Source organism: Ammospiza nelsoni, chromosome 4, assembly GCF_027579445.1.
Source record: "Ammospiza nelsoni isolate bAmmNel1 chromosome 4, bAmmNel1.pri, whole genome shotgun sequence".
Classification (NCBI taxonomy): domain Eukaryota; kingdom Metazoa; phylum Chordata; class Aves; order Passeriformes; family Passerellidae; genus Ammospiza; species Ammospiza nelsoni.
This window is the reverse complement of record NC_080636.1, coordinates 57,508,798-57,524,815: the sequence shown is the minus strand read 5'-3', so window position 1 is coordinate 57,524,815 and position 16,018 is coordinate 57,508,798. Positions and strand designations below refer to the sequence as shown.

The 16,018-nt window shown below is 42.2% G+C and overlaps 1 protein-coding gene across 1 annotated transcript in view; it reads right to left on the bottom strand.

The window, feature by feature from the left end:
• Positions 1 to 16,018, bottom strand: part of ADGRL3 (adhesion G protein-coupled receptor L3) — a 482,547-nt gene that overhangs the window by 23,116 nt on the left and 443,413 nt on the right. The window contains exons 20-23 of the mRNA XM_059470076.1: positions 9,916 to 9,942; positions 6,415 to 6,583; positions 3,560 to 3,685; positions 880 to 976 (exon numbers count right to left, since the gene is read on the bottom strand). Coding sequence (XP_059326059.1) covers positions 880 to 976; positions 3,560 to 3,685; positions 6,415 to 6,583; positions 9,916 to 9,942 — 419 coding nt within the window. The remainder of the gene's footprint in view (positions 1 to 879; positions 977 to 3,559; positions 3,686 to 6,414; positions 6,584 to 9,915; positions 9,943 to 16,018) is intronic.

The following is a 16,018-nucleotide window of genomic DNA, read 5'->3' as shown; positions in this document are numbered from 1 at the left end:
GACTGGAAATAAATTGGTTTTCATCGCCATGAGAGAACAGCTAGGCCCAGTAATCCCAATTCTACCCTCTCTTAATTTCACCATCAACTGGACAGATAACACAAAACAGAGTCTGGCATCTGGTTGCTGAGGGTTAATTCATGAAGTAGCTGTATGGAAGAGAAAGGAAACAACCTCTCAGGCTCTTTTTCTTGTATTCTGTTTCCTACAACTCTCTGAAAAACACTTGGTTTAAAAAAGCTGTTCATATTTCCCCTTGTGCCAGACACCACATTTTGTTTGGCATATACATTTTTGATAGCCTTTCCTCCACAGATGTCTGTAAAGTTCACATCAGTCACTTCTTCAAACTAGGTATATTAACACCAACACAGACAATTTTGTTCCAAGCACAGTTTTTCCTTACGTCTGTGTTCTGCTGTTGACTTTTGCTTCTGTAAAGATGACAGTATTGCTACATATGCAGGACAATCAGGACTCCTGTGATGCTTAACACAGGCTGTACAGTGCTGCAATGGCCCATTTTCACTGTCAGCAACGAGGCCTGACACGTCAGCAGCTTCTGGCACTAGCAGCTTTCTGAGGGACAGGGGAGATTTCAACTTTATTTCATTTCTCTCTTTCACTTTTTCTACCTTCTTTCCAGAAATGACAATTCTTGAAAACACACGTGTAGAAATAAAGAAAGAAAAGAAAAAGAAGGCAACAACCACCATAACATCTCCTCCCATTTATCACTGTAACATTTCTTGGGTGGTAGAACAGGATCCAGTGACGTTTGGGGCGAGGAGGAAAAGGCAGGGGACAAAGAGGTAGCATATTTCAGACTCCTTAAAGCCATCAGAAGAGTTAGAGATATGAAAAACCATTTATAATTACCTCTGTTGAGTGAAGCTGAACTGTTTATATCTCCAGTAATAAAGGAAGACTCGGACTGCTTTCGAACTGTGTCATTCCACATCCTACGAATCCGGCTCTGAAGAGGGATTGAAGCACAGCAGGCAATGAATTTTTAGCAGCTGTAGAGAGGTTTCTTTCTGCCTCACTAAGGATGGCTACTGGCATGTCTAGCTCAAGATGAGACTTGCTTCTAGCCAGCTGTAAGCAAGCAGTTGCTGTTTTGTTGTAACCTGCCTCATGCATGTCAGACCCTGCCAGACTTACTTCGTAACACAAATGCCTAGCTCAAAGAAAAAGTGTAGATTTTAATTGCTTACATCTTAATTAAAAAAAAATAAATCATGCATGAGAGAAACTCAGACCCTATGCCAGCTGCAGGTTTACCAATATAGCACCAAATAATGGAAAAATAACGCAAACACAGAAGCACGTGTGCTTCTCATACTCAGACAACTTGTTTCTTATTTTTTGTGAAGTGTAACAGAAGACTTGATTTGTGTCTTGGTGTCCCTTAATGAACTATAGAAGTTTTCTATAGCTATCTTCCATCTTGGGGATTTTAGGGGGGCAAAAAAATTTCTCACAAATGAATGACTTCTGTTCCCATACTGAAAAATCTGTGATGCTTTTGCCACCTGTGGTATAGCTTCTGCTACTGGCAAAAGTGTCCTGAATATGTTGGCCTTCTGTTTTCTTCCTCAAATATGCTGTGAAGTATCTGCTTCTGTGGCATTTACATGACTGTCTCACTCCTCCCCAACTAGACCTTGCAAAAGATATCAAAAAATCAGGCAAAATGCATCTTGTGAGCAGTTCAATCCCAATTCCTGCATGAAGGTGACTGGAGAACCCAGGTGTCCCAGGGAAACTGTCCCTCACCTCATGTCTGTGACTCTGATGGACGTTTTCTCTGGCTGTGTGAAAGTGATGGTAGGTGGTATGGGGGACTAGGAAGCCTTTTTCCCATTGTGACAGACCAAGTTTTTCTTAAGTGCCAAAATTCCAGTGGTTTCTCTAGTGAGATTTTAGCCATGAGAGATTTACCAAGGCCTAATCATATGGTCACAGACTGAAAAATCCTGGATTACTCATTAACCATGGCATAACAGCATCTCCTAATAATGCATTAGCTCTCTATAAATGGAAGTACCATGTGACATGAGGCCCATGATCTTTCAGAGTAATTATTTTTCACCTGGACATTTAATTTATTCTATTTCTCTGACATGATCCATTGTAGATTAATTATTCTGTATTCTATGTGCTTCTCAGAGAATAAAGGCATCTTTGAAGCTTTCCTCCTCATGGTCTTCTCTATTTAAAGTTAGGACCCAATGTTTTCAACAACTTAGGCTGATCTCCATCTATTCTCCATCACCTGTGTGAGGTTTCTCCTGGCTACAATAGGCCTTAGGAACTTCCATCCTTTCAAGAACACACTTCTGCAGGCAAAATAAGACTCAGTTCACCCTCAAAAGGGCTTGTTCTCTTGTCCTGGGACTGGTGAGAGGGGGGGACCATTGAAGTCAACCCTTCTTGGAGAGGAGGGCACCAGCACAGCAGCTAAGTTTTGTAACACCAGAGGCTTTCAAATCAGCCACCTAAATGCTGCTGGATATTTTGAGTTTTGGACATTACTGGGGTTTGAAGGCCTGCTGGAGAGAGATTCTATATTCTATTGCTTTTATTTGCTCTGCATAGCTACCAGACCTTTGAAAACACCAAAGCAGAGCTTTTGGATGACATCTTGGAAACCACTGCAAATAAATAATGATTTGCTCTGAGACATAAATTGCAAATTAGGTTTTCCTGGAAAGTTATAAGCTGTTACTCACTGCATGTATTTTATAATTTAATAGTGGAACTGTCATGTATAATTACTTCCATTACTAATACTGAATAAATTTGTGTTTGGTTTCTATTGATTAAGAAATAAGCTTCTTCATTTTATATGAACTCTTCATCCATAAATCTGCATCTCTACACACAAGTTAGCTTCAAAACTGCTAAGTGTGCAAACTGCACAAAACCTGAATTTTCATGTGAACAAAGGCAACAAATCTAGTAGCTTAGTGAGACAGTCTGACCCCAATGGCTTTCCCTAAGAGGTCTATAGGCTAAGACAAATTGAGTGAGGCACAGAACACACCAAACTACTGCATGTCAGACAGCTAGCTCTTTCACTGGGAAGTCTGCTACAAGACACTTGTAGCCTTTAAATTTTTTTACAAGAAAAACACTCGGGGCTTATAGCATCATTCTTGTACATATTAATAGTTAATAGTGACAACCTTCATCTCATGATTAAAGGATGTACTGGAATGCAGCACAGCTGACAAAATGCTTCCACCTCCTGCTTCCGATGGAGAGCAGGCAGGACACCTCAGGTGATAACTACCAACCTGCCTCTGGAAGGCAAGCCTGCACTTTTTATTCTCAGCAGAACTATTCAGAAGGTTCTTGGAGAGGCATTTAATTGCCATCACATCTCATGGGAGACCACTGTGTTGAGTTCAGGTCTGGAAGTGATGGAAATCTCTGCAGGGGCACTGGGGAGTGGCCTAGGGCAGCTCCTTTGGTGCCGAGAGGAGCTTTCCTCCCAGAATAGCTGAGAAGGGTCTTGGCATGGCCTTGGGACACAGACAAAATTGTGGGTTACCTGTGAGCCTGTAGAATATCTTCCAGGCGTCCTTGACCCCGAGGTTTTTCCTGAGCCGATGGAGCTGTCTGTACTTTTCCCACTACAGCAATGTGTGCGCAGGCATTTTCCGTACTCCTTACGGACCTGGCCAGGGAAAGAGCAGAGGTGGTGAGCAGGCAGCTCCTCCTCCAGCCCACTGCCTTCTGATTGTCAACACAACCCCTGGTTTTTCTTCAGTGTTTCACTGACACAAAACCTGCTGCAGTGTGTGGGAAAGCAGCCTGGTACCCCTTGCAGCTGAGCTCCTGGCTGAGGATGCCACAAGAGACGTCAAAGCTGCTCATGGGCACCAGCCAGCTACAGCATCCTCTGAGGCACATCACAGGAGCATGGGAGAAAGTGCAGGTACACTATTTATGACTGAAAATTAATACTGTTGTAGATTTGATGTAAACTAGCATATTGGCTCATCAAGGCACTAAAAGTTATTGCTTCTGGCAGGGGACTAAGAAAGAAGAATTGCAAGAGAAACATATGAAAGCTATTGATTTTTTTATTAAAAAAAAAGTTTCTTGCAGTCAAATTGAAATTTGAGGAAACAGTAGAACCAGCAGCATTAGAGATTATATTCCCAATGCTCAAGGATGGCTGGAGCCTGCTTTTCCACAGCACTGTGCAAGCCAATCATGCTTTAAATGGGCATTGTAGTCAAACCCATGCCACATCCTTTGCTTCAGAGGAGCTACGCTGACTTGTGCCAGGACAGGATCTAACCTTCCACCAAGCTTCAGGTGTGACTTTTTATGGGCAGCAATACCCAGAAACCAGATGGGATAGGGATAAAGGTGAGCAGACTGTACTGAAGAAGCCAAAAGAGGGTTATGTTTCCCATTGACACAAAAAAAACCCCCAAGCCATCATGCATGTCCAAAACACCAGTTGCAATTCCTTGAAGCACACGGTTAGCTGTACAGTTTTGCCAAACTCTCCATGAGCATTTCACAACTCTGTGAAGCAACTGTTTAAATAGCAAATTACAGTTTTTTCATTAGGCTCTTCCTTAAGCGCTTGAGACAAACACATACCACAAGTGCCCAATATGCTCGAGTGCCTAATCAATCCTTTGCTGAGAGAAAATAATTCAATTGCTTTAATTAGCCACCCACTGCTCGCCTCTCTGCAGCACTTTGCCAATTTTCTAGGCCATGATAGATAGGAAAGGAAATTTTTTTTTCTCCCTTTAAATAATACCTCCCTCAGCTCTTAGGTCAGAGAGGTGCATCCACCCCACATCAAGGTACCAGCTGCATTCTCCTTCCCTCTGTGCAGCCGTAAATCAGGAACAATTCCACCATTATCAGTGGTGATTTAAGGGTGTAAATTGGTTTAAGACAGAAAAGAGAATGGTTCTGTCATGCTGACTGAGAACCCCACGGGCAAGGAGGCTGTGGAGCAGTGCAGGGATGCTGGGCTAGGGACTGACCCTTTGCGGGGTGCATTGGAGCTGAGAGGATGTACCAGTCAGAAGAGTGCAGAAAAAAAATTCAAACTCCTCACAGAGAAGCACCTGCAGGTTTAATAAGCAATAGTGATGCTTCCTACACTCTTATTATCATTTTGCCTGGAAACTTTCCTGCTGAAAGGTTTGGGATCATCAGCAGGAAGTTGCATCTAGATAAAGCTTTAAAGCTTCTTAAGATGGACAAATCTGAGATGCAACAAGGATAAAACTCTTAACCCCAAAAGTCTTCCTTTGGTTTCAAGAATGACATTTGCACATAGCTCTGTAGATCCTTACGAAGGCATCACTTGCAGAGCTCACTTTTTATAATTTTGATTATGTTCTCATGGGTCAGATCTCCCTTGCCTGTATAGGAAAATGTGAGTAAGAGAGGGGCAAGCCTGTGGCTCTCAACACAGACCTGACTTTACTCAATAGCTATTTCACCAAAAGTTACTGGTTACCCTGAGAAACTGGCATCAGTGTATCCACATAAAGTCTTCCCTACCGGTTCAGTAAACTTTTGAAACTCAAATGCAAATTATCAGCAGACATGCACAGAATTGGAGAGCTCTGTATAACAAAATTTAAGTAGAGAACAAAAAGGTTCTTAAAAATACTTATTACTGATTGTCAGAGGCTGTAAATTTGATCTACATAAACACCGAATTTTCATTCTGTTGTGTTTACTTTTTCCCCCTGGAGTTTATCTAAGTGACTCCACTGTAATCTTGCAAATGTTAATTGGGGCATACTTCAATTTCCACCAAGAAGCACTTGCTGTGCTTGCTTTGAGGAAGATTTCCAAAACACTGCATCAGATCCAAGCAATACAAAGGCCAATGAACCACTGCAGAACACAGGTCCCTCACTTCTCAAAAAAGCAGGGGAAGCAGCCCCTATTACATCCCATCAATCCACATATGCTGCCACAGAAAGGGGCAATTTCCTGCAGGGGCTGCAAATGAGGATGTAAAGCTCCACTTTGCTGTAAGCACTCAGCCACAGGAGCACTTTCTGGATGCTGGTGGATTCTCTTCCCTCTCACACTGGCATGCAAGGAAGGAGAATATGGCTGAAAGAAGGGAAAGCCCTGACAGCAGGACCCTGCAAACTGACAGCTGCCTTCTCCCTTGTCTCTGACACATCTGCCAGGGCCCTGGCTGCTGAAATGCCACTGACACAGGTCCTTGTTAGAACCTCATTCCCCAGCACCTTGCTCGTTTCCAGTCTAAATACCACCCTTATTAGGTGCACGGAGATAAATCTGTGTGATAGGAATTCAGGGCCCACAGACGATGCTATGCTATGGTTGTTAGGCAACAAAACACCTCGTTACCACCTCTCTTGCTGCTGGGAACCATCATCTTACCTTTTTCTGGAGGACACAATGGAAAATGAATATAAACATTCCCTGCAGAGAATTGAATATGGTGAAGAGATACGCCATGATGACTGTGCTTTCATTAATATACATGAGTCCGAATGCCCAGGTCAGTCCTAATAGGCAGAGTAGGGCTATTGCACCTATAACCCAGGACCTGTCAGGAGAAACAAAAAAAAAAAAAAAAAGAAAAAAAGAATGGGATTGGTTTTTCAGCTACACAAAAGAAGGCATGTGTCTACAGGCAGGAAGATTTTGCCCCTGGTTTTAGCAAGAAGAAAACAGCATTTCAAAATAAATCATAGGGAGCTTTTGTCTTCAAGCTGAATGCAGTTTACAAATCTTCAAGCTTGAGGAAATACAAGGAAATGGAAGTGTTATGAGCATAGAAATTTATCATAACCAAAGCACATTTGTAACCACAATGTCTCTTTTTTAAATATGTAAAAGCAGTGTGCATGTAAATGACATGTAGATGTTATTTCTGCAAATGGAGGGAAAGAAAATAAACCAAATGAAATGACAACTCTGATTGTCACTTTTTTTAGTGTCCACTGGTTTCACAGGACTGCCAGCTGGATTAGCTTCTTTATTTACACTTAACACCAAGACACATGTATTGCTGCATTTTAGCTTGTCTCCCATATGCCTGTAAGCCAGATAAACAGCTACAGGCAGGTGGGCAAGCCTTCCCTGCTTGCCAGATCCACTCCACACAAGGATGTTCTTTGCTATGCTGCTTCACACTTCTTCCACCCTGCGACGAGGGGAAGCGTGTGTACTCGTACAGGCACTCACACACTACATTTGCTAACGTGGGAGCTGCTGCCACACTTCTGCCTGGAGAAAAGGAGGGGCAATCCTTCTTCACATGGGCTGTACCACTAAATCATCACTTGCTCCACCTCAGGAGGGCAGTGGGAGTAGAGGTGTAGTAGCGGTGTGCTCGGCCCCAGATGTTGTTCCAACAAACAGGGGGAGCAGGAGGTTTTTGCTTGCTTTCTCCCACTGACTTTCTACCTGGACAACAGAGCTGGAGACATGGGGTGGCTGCTGCATCTTAGGGGTTTTGGGTGTTTCAGGAAAGCTGGAAGCTCTGTTGGGATGGCCGGTGGAGTATTCCATGTTACCCTGCTAAACAACATTTAGTCATCTCCTAAATTACCCTTTCAAAGACTGATCTTCAAACACCAGGACAAGAGAAGAAGTGTGAGAAGCAGTGTAGGAACTCTGTCTTGCTCGTAGCCTAGTTCTCACATGATGTATTACCTACAACTTTAAAGGAATTGCTGCTGCACAGAGGAGGGAGTCCACTTCTAGCTGGGAAGCAAGCAGCACTTTGAATATCTGCCCTTTACCTGAAGGCTTTGGTTTTCTTCTGCCATCCTCTGTTACCATGAGGTGTAACATCATAAAAATGAATGCACTGATATCCAATATTTGCACCCCTTCCTCCCTGTTTAGCCCTTCTATATCCCAAATGAGACAAGACTGCAGTGAGCCAGCACTTCTGTTTCCTTGTCTGCCCCAAGGCCCCCTGAGGTGCTCCAGGAGGCTCACAGGGACAAAGACCTGCCTATGATTCCAAGCCCCTTCAGCCTGGGTTTGGGCATGTTTGGGCTCCCATCTGCTAAGCAGAGCATGGGGCAAGGGGGAGAAAGATGAAGCAGCAGCAATTTGGGGGCACAAAGCAGCCCTGCAGAGGTCAGACAGACAATCTCAGCTATGGAGATGCCATGGCAGCTACAGCTTTGAATCCTTTGTCCTTTTAGCAGGGGTTGTCACAAACAAAAGCATACCAATGTTGTATTCAAGTCTTTTGTTGTTTGTTTTTTTTTTTTTCCCTTTAGGTATTGGAATGAAAACACAGCATTAAGTCTTCCACTGAAGTTTATAAAATATGTATTATTTAACCACATGACCAGAAGAGCTCCCTAAGGTAACCGCTTATTAAGACAGTTCTTTAAAAATCACTATTATGGACCTAGCAGACCAGAACAGCTCCTTTGAAGCATTTCCAGTCAATCCCACTAATAAATATTTAGCGTGATGCAAATTGAAAATACACTCTTACAATTCTTCAGGAAGGTACTCACTACATAAAGTTTACAGCTTTAGTCACTTGGGATATTTTTTTCCCCAAGATTCCACCATCAGTGAGAGCATGCTATTGTCCTAGTTGCATACTAATTAATAAAATACAAATAATTTTCTTTTTCACCAAAAAAAAAAAAAAAAAAAAAAAAAGGAAGAAGAACAAATTAAGTGGAAACCCCCCTCCCTTTTTTTTTTTCCAATTTCCTCTTTTCTCATGCCCAGATAAAAGCTTCCTGCATTTCCAGAGTCTTTTCAAAATTATTCCCTGGAAATCAGAAAAGTATTCTGCTTTAAAGCACAGCCCATTCTTGAATCTGATTAAAGAGCCTTTGGCTGCAGATGTGTGCAGAAATGAAACAGTTATTTAGTGAAGATATTCTACCTTCAGTGATGGAAAGGAATCTGTGGGTTAGAAGACCCCCAACAGTGCAAACTGCACACATTAACAGTGTTGTGCCTCAGAAAACAAGACCTGGTGATAAGAGGATGTGGAGATTACTGTGAAAAGCTCCATCCCGCATCCGCAGAAAAAACCAGAGCCAAGCGATGAAAGAGAACATGGGAATGGTGCTGAAAGGACAAATACAAAGGACTCTTCACCAGAAGAACAAACTGAAAGTCTACTGCAAAGTTGATTTGCTCATATTTTGTGCTACTGCACGTTAATTTTTTGGTTGCAGGAGAAAGAGCGTGGGTGCCCTAAGGTATATAATTTCTAGGCATTTTTGGCTTTCTTCACAGGTTTTTTTTTGGGTTTTTTTTTGGTGCAGCTTGAGGTTTTTATCTTGCTCTTTGTACAGACTTGCTGCTGCTTTTCCATGGCTTTTCTTTCCTGTAGTGAAATTTTATTGCAATAAAGAGACAAAAATATTCATTTTTGATGCCTTTGAAAATCAGTGGTTTACAATTAGGGACAATTAGGAGGTATTCCAATGAGTAAGGAGCTACCAATGCACACAGATTTGCTTGCACTACTCCCATTAACTAGAAAGGGAATCATGGGGAATAGCAGCCATGCACCTTTTTGAAAATTTGCTTCTGTATTTATACTGCCATAAAGCAATCCCAGTGAAAGCACAGGGGGGCCAGAGGCTGGTATTGGTAGAACAAGTCTGTACTATGCAGGATTAAATTGGGAGCTTTCACCCTGAATTTAAGTAACATCCAATTACAGAATATAAAGCAAATAAGGTGACAATTGGTTGGCAATACACATGCAGCACATTTACTCTGCACCTTAGCTGTATGCCTGACCATATTCCTGCACAGTTTGCTCTTCTGCCTCAAAAGCGAATGACAGAAGCTTTAATGATTTTTCAATATTGATCTGACAGCTGGTTCATGAGACCACACTGATAAATGAAATTTATCAGCCATTCAGGTCATTCTTACTTGATGAAGGGTCTGTTATCCTCATAGCTAAGAATGCATAGACATAAAGACAAGAACACCAACATTAGAAATATAATGACATAGAGAATTGAGTTTACTGCTAGTTCCCCTCCCTTCTCCCACCAGCCATCACCAAAACCAAAGGGGGACTGGCACCAGGTGTGCCTGGAACACACCAGCCAGCCTGGCTTGCTGTCCCAGGGAATTGAAACATGACTGGGAATGCTGGCACAGAAGCAGGCTGTGTGCTGCAGCTACCCCTCCTGGCCACCATCCCACAGCTATCAATGGACTTTGAAATATCTTCCAAATGTCATGGCTGTCACTGGAGAAGACAAGTTTTGAAACCCCAGCATAGTCACCACAGGCAGCTTTCATGTGTTCAAGTGGCAAAACTGAAGCCTGTGGGGCTGGAGCATGTTACAGGAGTATCTTGACAGCCATTTACTTTTCCAAAGTGGAACTTCCAAATTGCCACATTATGAGTCAGACTGCAGCATTCTTGAGGTAATGGGATCAGGAACTTCTAAAGCCCTGAGTGACACAACATGGACCTATTTGCTACCATTTCATGGGGCAGAGCAAAGAAAGGCCTCTGCCAGGCAAGGGTGAAAAGCAGCTCAGTGCAGTGATGAAGAAACCAAGCTGGATCACTCAGCTCCTGTCACTGTGGGGACACAAGATTAGCTGCAGCCATTTTCCATGGGGACTCTCCCTGACCTTCTGACACAGGCTGTGTGCCTAACCCTGCCTGTGTGGCAGGCAAAGTGCAACAACTCCCAGGCCTCCTCTCCCCACTGGCACAGAGCTTTTGAACCTGAGATCCCTCACAGAAACCCCATGGGTGCCAGAGATGGAGGATGGCTCAGTATGTTCATCTCATTACCCCTGGCAACACAGACAGGGCCAGTCTATCCTGCTGAGGCCTCCTTTAGTTAACACTGGCAACCTGCAGCTCCCCTACAATGCAATTAAATGAAATGAAGATATGACACAATCTGGACTTGTCAGCCCAGCAGCGTGGGCAGGAGCAGGGCCTGGATTTCTATTGCTGTGTTCACAAACATGCAGGTTTTAGGGTAAAGACTTTATACTGAAAAGCAACCTGCACAAGATTATAAAAGTACAAAATTTGAAGGGTTTTTTTATGTTGCTGTTACTGTCCAGACCCTCACAAAGTTTTTCAGCAACCCATAATAGCATTTCTTCAAGGCAGCTGAAGGCTCCATTTTATCTTTTGTAGAGACAAAATGCAAAACTGGTAAACTCGGATTCCCTTTGAGCTTGAGGCTAACACTTCAAAGCAGCTCAGGAGAAAACCACCAAAAAGACCTTAGCAGTTCTTCCCCTATTTCCAACATGGATGTGTCTAGGCAAACAGGTGACTGTTTGTGAGATTTTCAAAGATGCCTAACTCCCAGTTTAATTCTCTACACACAAGGGCCGTAGAATTTAGTGTCTTGTAGCTCTCATGAAATACAATCCTTTTCATTTTACCAGCTCAAGTGTTGTAAGAAGCTTAACTCTTGTGTTAGCAACAATTTCTGACAAAAATTACTTCAGAATGTTTTGGTTTTTTACCCATGGTGAAGTCTGTGAAACCTATCAATGCTGCAGTAATACTGTGTCATTATCTGCAATACGTAAAACCCATCACTTAGACAAGAGAAAAGCCTTGGAAGAGCCTCAGTTCCCAGAAAAATGGAGGTGCTGACTGGAAAACTGAGATTATATTCACTAGTAGTAAAGGCAAGTAATTGTTGAAGCAGAAACTGTTGGAAAATTTAGCCTAGCACAGCCTGAGATGCTGCATCTGAAGCGCTATCTCCAGATTTGGTTAAATCCATCCAATAGCTGGCAGTAAGTGATATAGCCCACTGCATTTAAATTATGTGACTCTACTCCCCCCACAGATAATGTCAGACTAGTACCCCCAAAGAGGAATTTATCCCTTAAAAGAACAGGTATTTAAGGTAGGTATTCCCTGCAGAAATGCATTTCTCTACAGACTGCAGAGGAAACCTGAATGATGGCTTAGGTGGAGGCTTCACTTTCAAATACCTGAAGGTAAAAAGCTGATCTTTAGTGGCTGCATTATTCATTGAACCTGTGAAATCTTACCTCACCTCCCCTGTGTTTCTTTGCAGCCCAGATGATGGATAGTGGATAGTCTACCAAGCTGTATAAATACCTAATTCATTTTCTAATCTTAAAAAAGCCCTGACTTTACCTTGGGGCAAAGACTTCTTAAGGTTAATTACACATCATGTAAAACTCTTTCAAAATCTTATTTAAGTTAGCTGTCTTTCAATTTCCCAGAGTACCTTCTCCTTCACTGATGAGAAAGGATTGTTCACATTACCTTCTACATTCCTATATTTGGTCTACATTTCCAGACCAGTACTTTTTTAAAAAAAGTTGTTAAAATTAGCTACTTATATCCTTGTTTAGATGCTTAAGGAATTTCAAAATCAATTCATCTTAAGCTCAGGAACCCCTTTTACACTACCTATCCTTTTAAAATCCCAAGAAATAGCTTTTTGTCACCAGAAGACTGAATTGCTGGGATACACATGGACAGCCCAAAACAGTCACAGACAATCTGCAACTTGTATTACATGAAGCAAATTACTTTCATGTACCTGGATTACCAATATCATAAAATGTTAAAGCTTTCACTTTTTCTGCAGCAGGAAGAGTAAGTCAAGAATTTACCTTCATATGAAGATTGGCTCTAAAATGCTGCTGAACACAGAAAGTCTGTTTTCAAAAAGCAGCTATTGAGCTCTCATTTAAAAAGAATAATGGCTGGTCTTCTTATGCTTTGAAGAGCTTTTTTTTGTTTGTTTGTTTTTAATGTAACAAACTGAAGTTTTGAGCCATATTTAGAGTAAACCTAGGCCTTTAATAAGACCCTACATAACTAATTGACTTTACATATTATAATTTTGTACAACCCTTTACAGTTTAACTTAACTTGAATTTATCACTCTTTTGGCAATTCCAAGTATTTCCCTATGTCTGTGATAGTAGGAAAAGGCTCAGTAAGCACATGGACTGATGCCTTGGGCCCCAAAATAACTGTTTGGATAGGAAGTAAAAACATCAAAGTGAGTATACAGGACCTTTAGTAGCTGTTAGGGGTGATGAAACCCAAATAAACACAGATGGATGATGTGCCCCCACAAAAGAATTCAGAAAGACCCATGGAATTAATTTTAACATGGTGCAAATAAAGCAGAGAGGCAGATGTTTCCAGCAGGCAAGCAGGAGGGAAACACAAAATAAAGTGTGCTATTGTGTCTCCCCACTGCCTGCCAATATGAAGTAGTAGGGATGCTTTACTTTCTTTTTCTTTTTTTCTTTTTTTTTTTTTTTTTAAATTTCAAGGATTAGAAAAGATTGATTTATTGAAGGAGCTGGAAAGTCCAGCACTCCCCTCATAAAGCAAACGGGTTCATCGTTAATTAGTGAGGGAGCATCTTCATGGCAAGAAAAATCAATAGCAAGCAATAAAAGAGTGCTTAAAGGATTTTGCCTTTGCATTTTGTGACAAAGTTACCACCTTGATGGCATGAAGCCAAATGACTTCCTAATCTCCTTCCTTAGGCTGCTGGTGTTCATCACACAGCCTTCCAAGTCATCATTTACCAGTCCCATCTTCTGGCTCCCACACTGTCTCTGACAGTAGGTAGCCAGTCCCCTCAAGACATCTGTATCCATCTCAGGGGTCAGTGAGCCTGCCACAGCTTCATTTGCAGGAGAAACTCCTGCCTTTACATGCCTTGAAGACCCGGCAAAAGGGTAATTTTATATATATTGAAAGCCATAGCCGCTTTTGATTTCCATCAGTAGATCTGCAAATGTTAATCACACAAATGAGGCCAAACCTTCCTTGGCTCTGTGTGATGCCTAAGCCTATGATTTGGGGCAACCAGTGGCTAGACTTTTCTGCCACAGGCAAAGCATCATCCCTTTCTTCTCAACTCACCCATGGAAGTCATGTCCTGCTTTCTCAGACTTGTCCTTAATTATTGCAATTGGAAAGAGCAATTCTGTTAAGTTCATCTCATTTTCTGTAAGTAATTAATTACCCTCAGAATTGCTTACCCTGTTTATTTCCTTCCTCCTCACTTTGCAAAGGCATGGCACAATTATTCAAGCCACACTAATGTGTAACCACATATCTAATTGTTTCCACACTATATGGATTCAGCAAAGCCTTTAGACACATTTGTATTATCCAAATAGCACCATCAGGGCTTGCTGACAAAGTGCTTAAAATGCATGGCCTTTTAAAACAATAATCATGATTTATGGGTTCACAGAAAGATTGTAGGTATTAAATATCTTCCAGGACACTCTCTCAAATCAATAACCACTGATTGATTTTTTTTTTTTTAGATTCAGAAAGGACAACACCTGTCACTGAGAAGATTAGTGCTATACCATCACCATTCAACATTAACACAACCATCACAAAAGCACAGGTAAACAACCAAACCCCCAAACCAAAACAATCAGATATCAACCAAACCCTCCTGTAAAAAACTCAAACAGCAGCAGATTGCAACAAATGAAATCAGGTGCTGCCACCAACATCTCTGTGGGAAAAAGGCACGCAGACAAAAGTGCAGTCTCGGATGTTTTTCCAGCACTAGCAGGGTTTCTGCCTCTGAGGTGCTCATAAACTCGGCCCTTGGGCAAAATATAAATGTGCCATACCTTTTCTTGGTAGGAAGCTTGTACATAATTTGTTCTGTGCCAATTCCCAGTGGTTTTTCTGGGTTTGCTTTCTGCTGCCTGCTCAAGTTTGCTCATGCAGAGATGCAGATGAAGGTTACATTGGAGCAGCACTGAGTTACCAGGAGACTAAAAGGCAGGGTGCTCTCTTACATAGGATCCAGGGAGATGTGAGACAACTTTTGGCTTCCTCAGCCTGATAAAGAGGAGGCTGAGGGGAGACCTCACAACTGCAGCTGCAGCTTTTTCATGGAGGGGAAGAGGAGAAGCAGACACTGATCTCTTGTCTGTGGTGACCAGTGACAGGACCAAGGGAATGGCCAGAAATTGTGTCAGGGGAGGTTTAGATTGAATATCAGAAAAAGGTTCTTCATCCATAGGGGGTTTGGGCACTGGAACAGGCTCCCCAAGGAAAGTGGTCACAACACCAAGCCTGACAGAGCTCAAGAAGCCTTTAGAAAATGCCTTTTGAGTGTTCTCCTGTGTAGAATCAGAAGCTAGATTTCAATGATCCTCAAGATACTCTATCAATCTATGATTCATTGACCATCAGGCTGTGAAGACATGGTGCTCTCTCTAAAGGCCATATGAAGCACAGAGATCATGGCCTGAGCTCTGGGACAATGAAAATGAGGGAAGACATTTCTAATGCCCAACTCAGTACTCCATGGCTGATATCTAAACTTTGCAGGGGGGGAGGTTTTACAAAGGAGGAAAAAGCTATTCCTCATCTTCCAAAGTGTCCAAATAATTGGTTATCCTTGCAAAACACTCCTCTTAAGATTTTTGGTGACAGAGAATGTGCTGTCTGCATGTCCCAAGCACTCTTTAAGCACACTTGCTTCTCATCCAAGCTTATGCAGACCAAACATTGGCTTGGGAGTCCTCTTGGTTCCCTAGGATCAGATTATCCTCTCCATGGATGATTCCTTTCCAGAAGCCATCTTGGAGCTGCTGTGCTCTGAGCCTGCAGTCCCCAAAAGTCACAGGAGTCAAAAAATGCTGCATATAGCACAGCTGGGTGGGAAGGAGAGATTTTTCAGTGTCCTCTTCCTGAACAGCCCACTCAGTTAATCTTTCTATTTTTTTAGTAGGGCTGTATGAAAATCTTTTTAAAGAGATTTAAAAAGATTTAAATCTCACTCTGTACAGGCACTGTTATTTTATTTAAGTTTTAGGTGATGTCCAGTCAGGACATGGGTGCATGAAAACTTCCTCTCCACACCTGCTGCTCCTAATAGGGAGTGCTCATGTTGCCAGACTCTCAGCCCTTACTCCACGAATCTGAGAACTCTGAAGATAAAGGAATGGACCTTTTGCACCTAGATGCTGTGCTGGGCAAGCTCCCAAGAACTGGGCC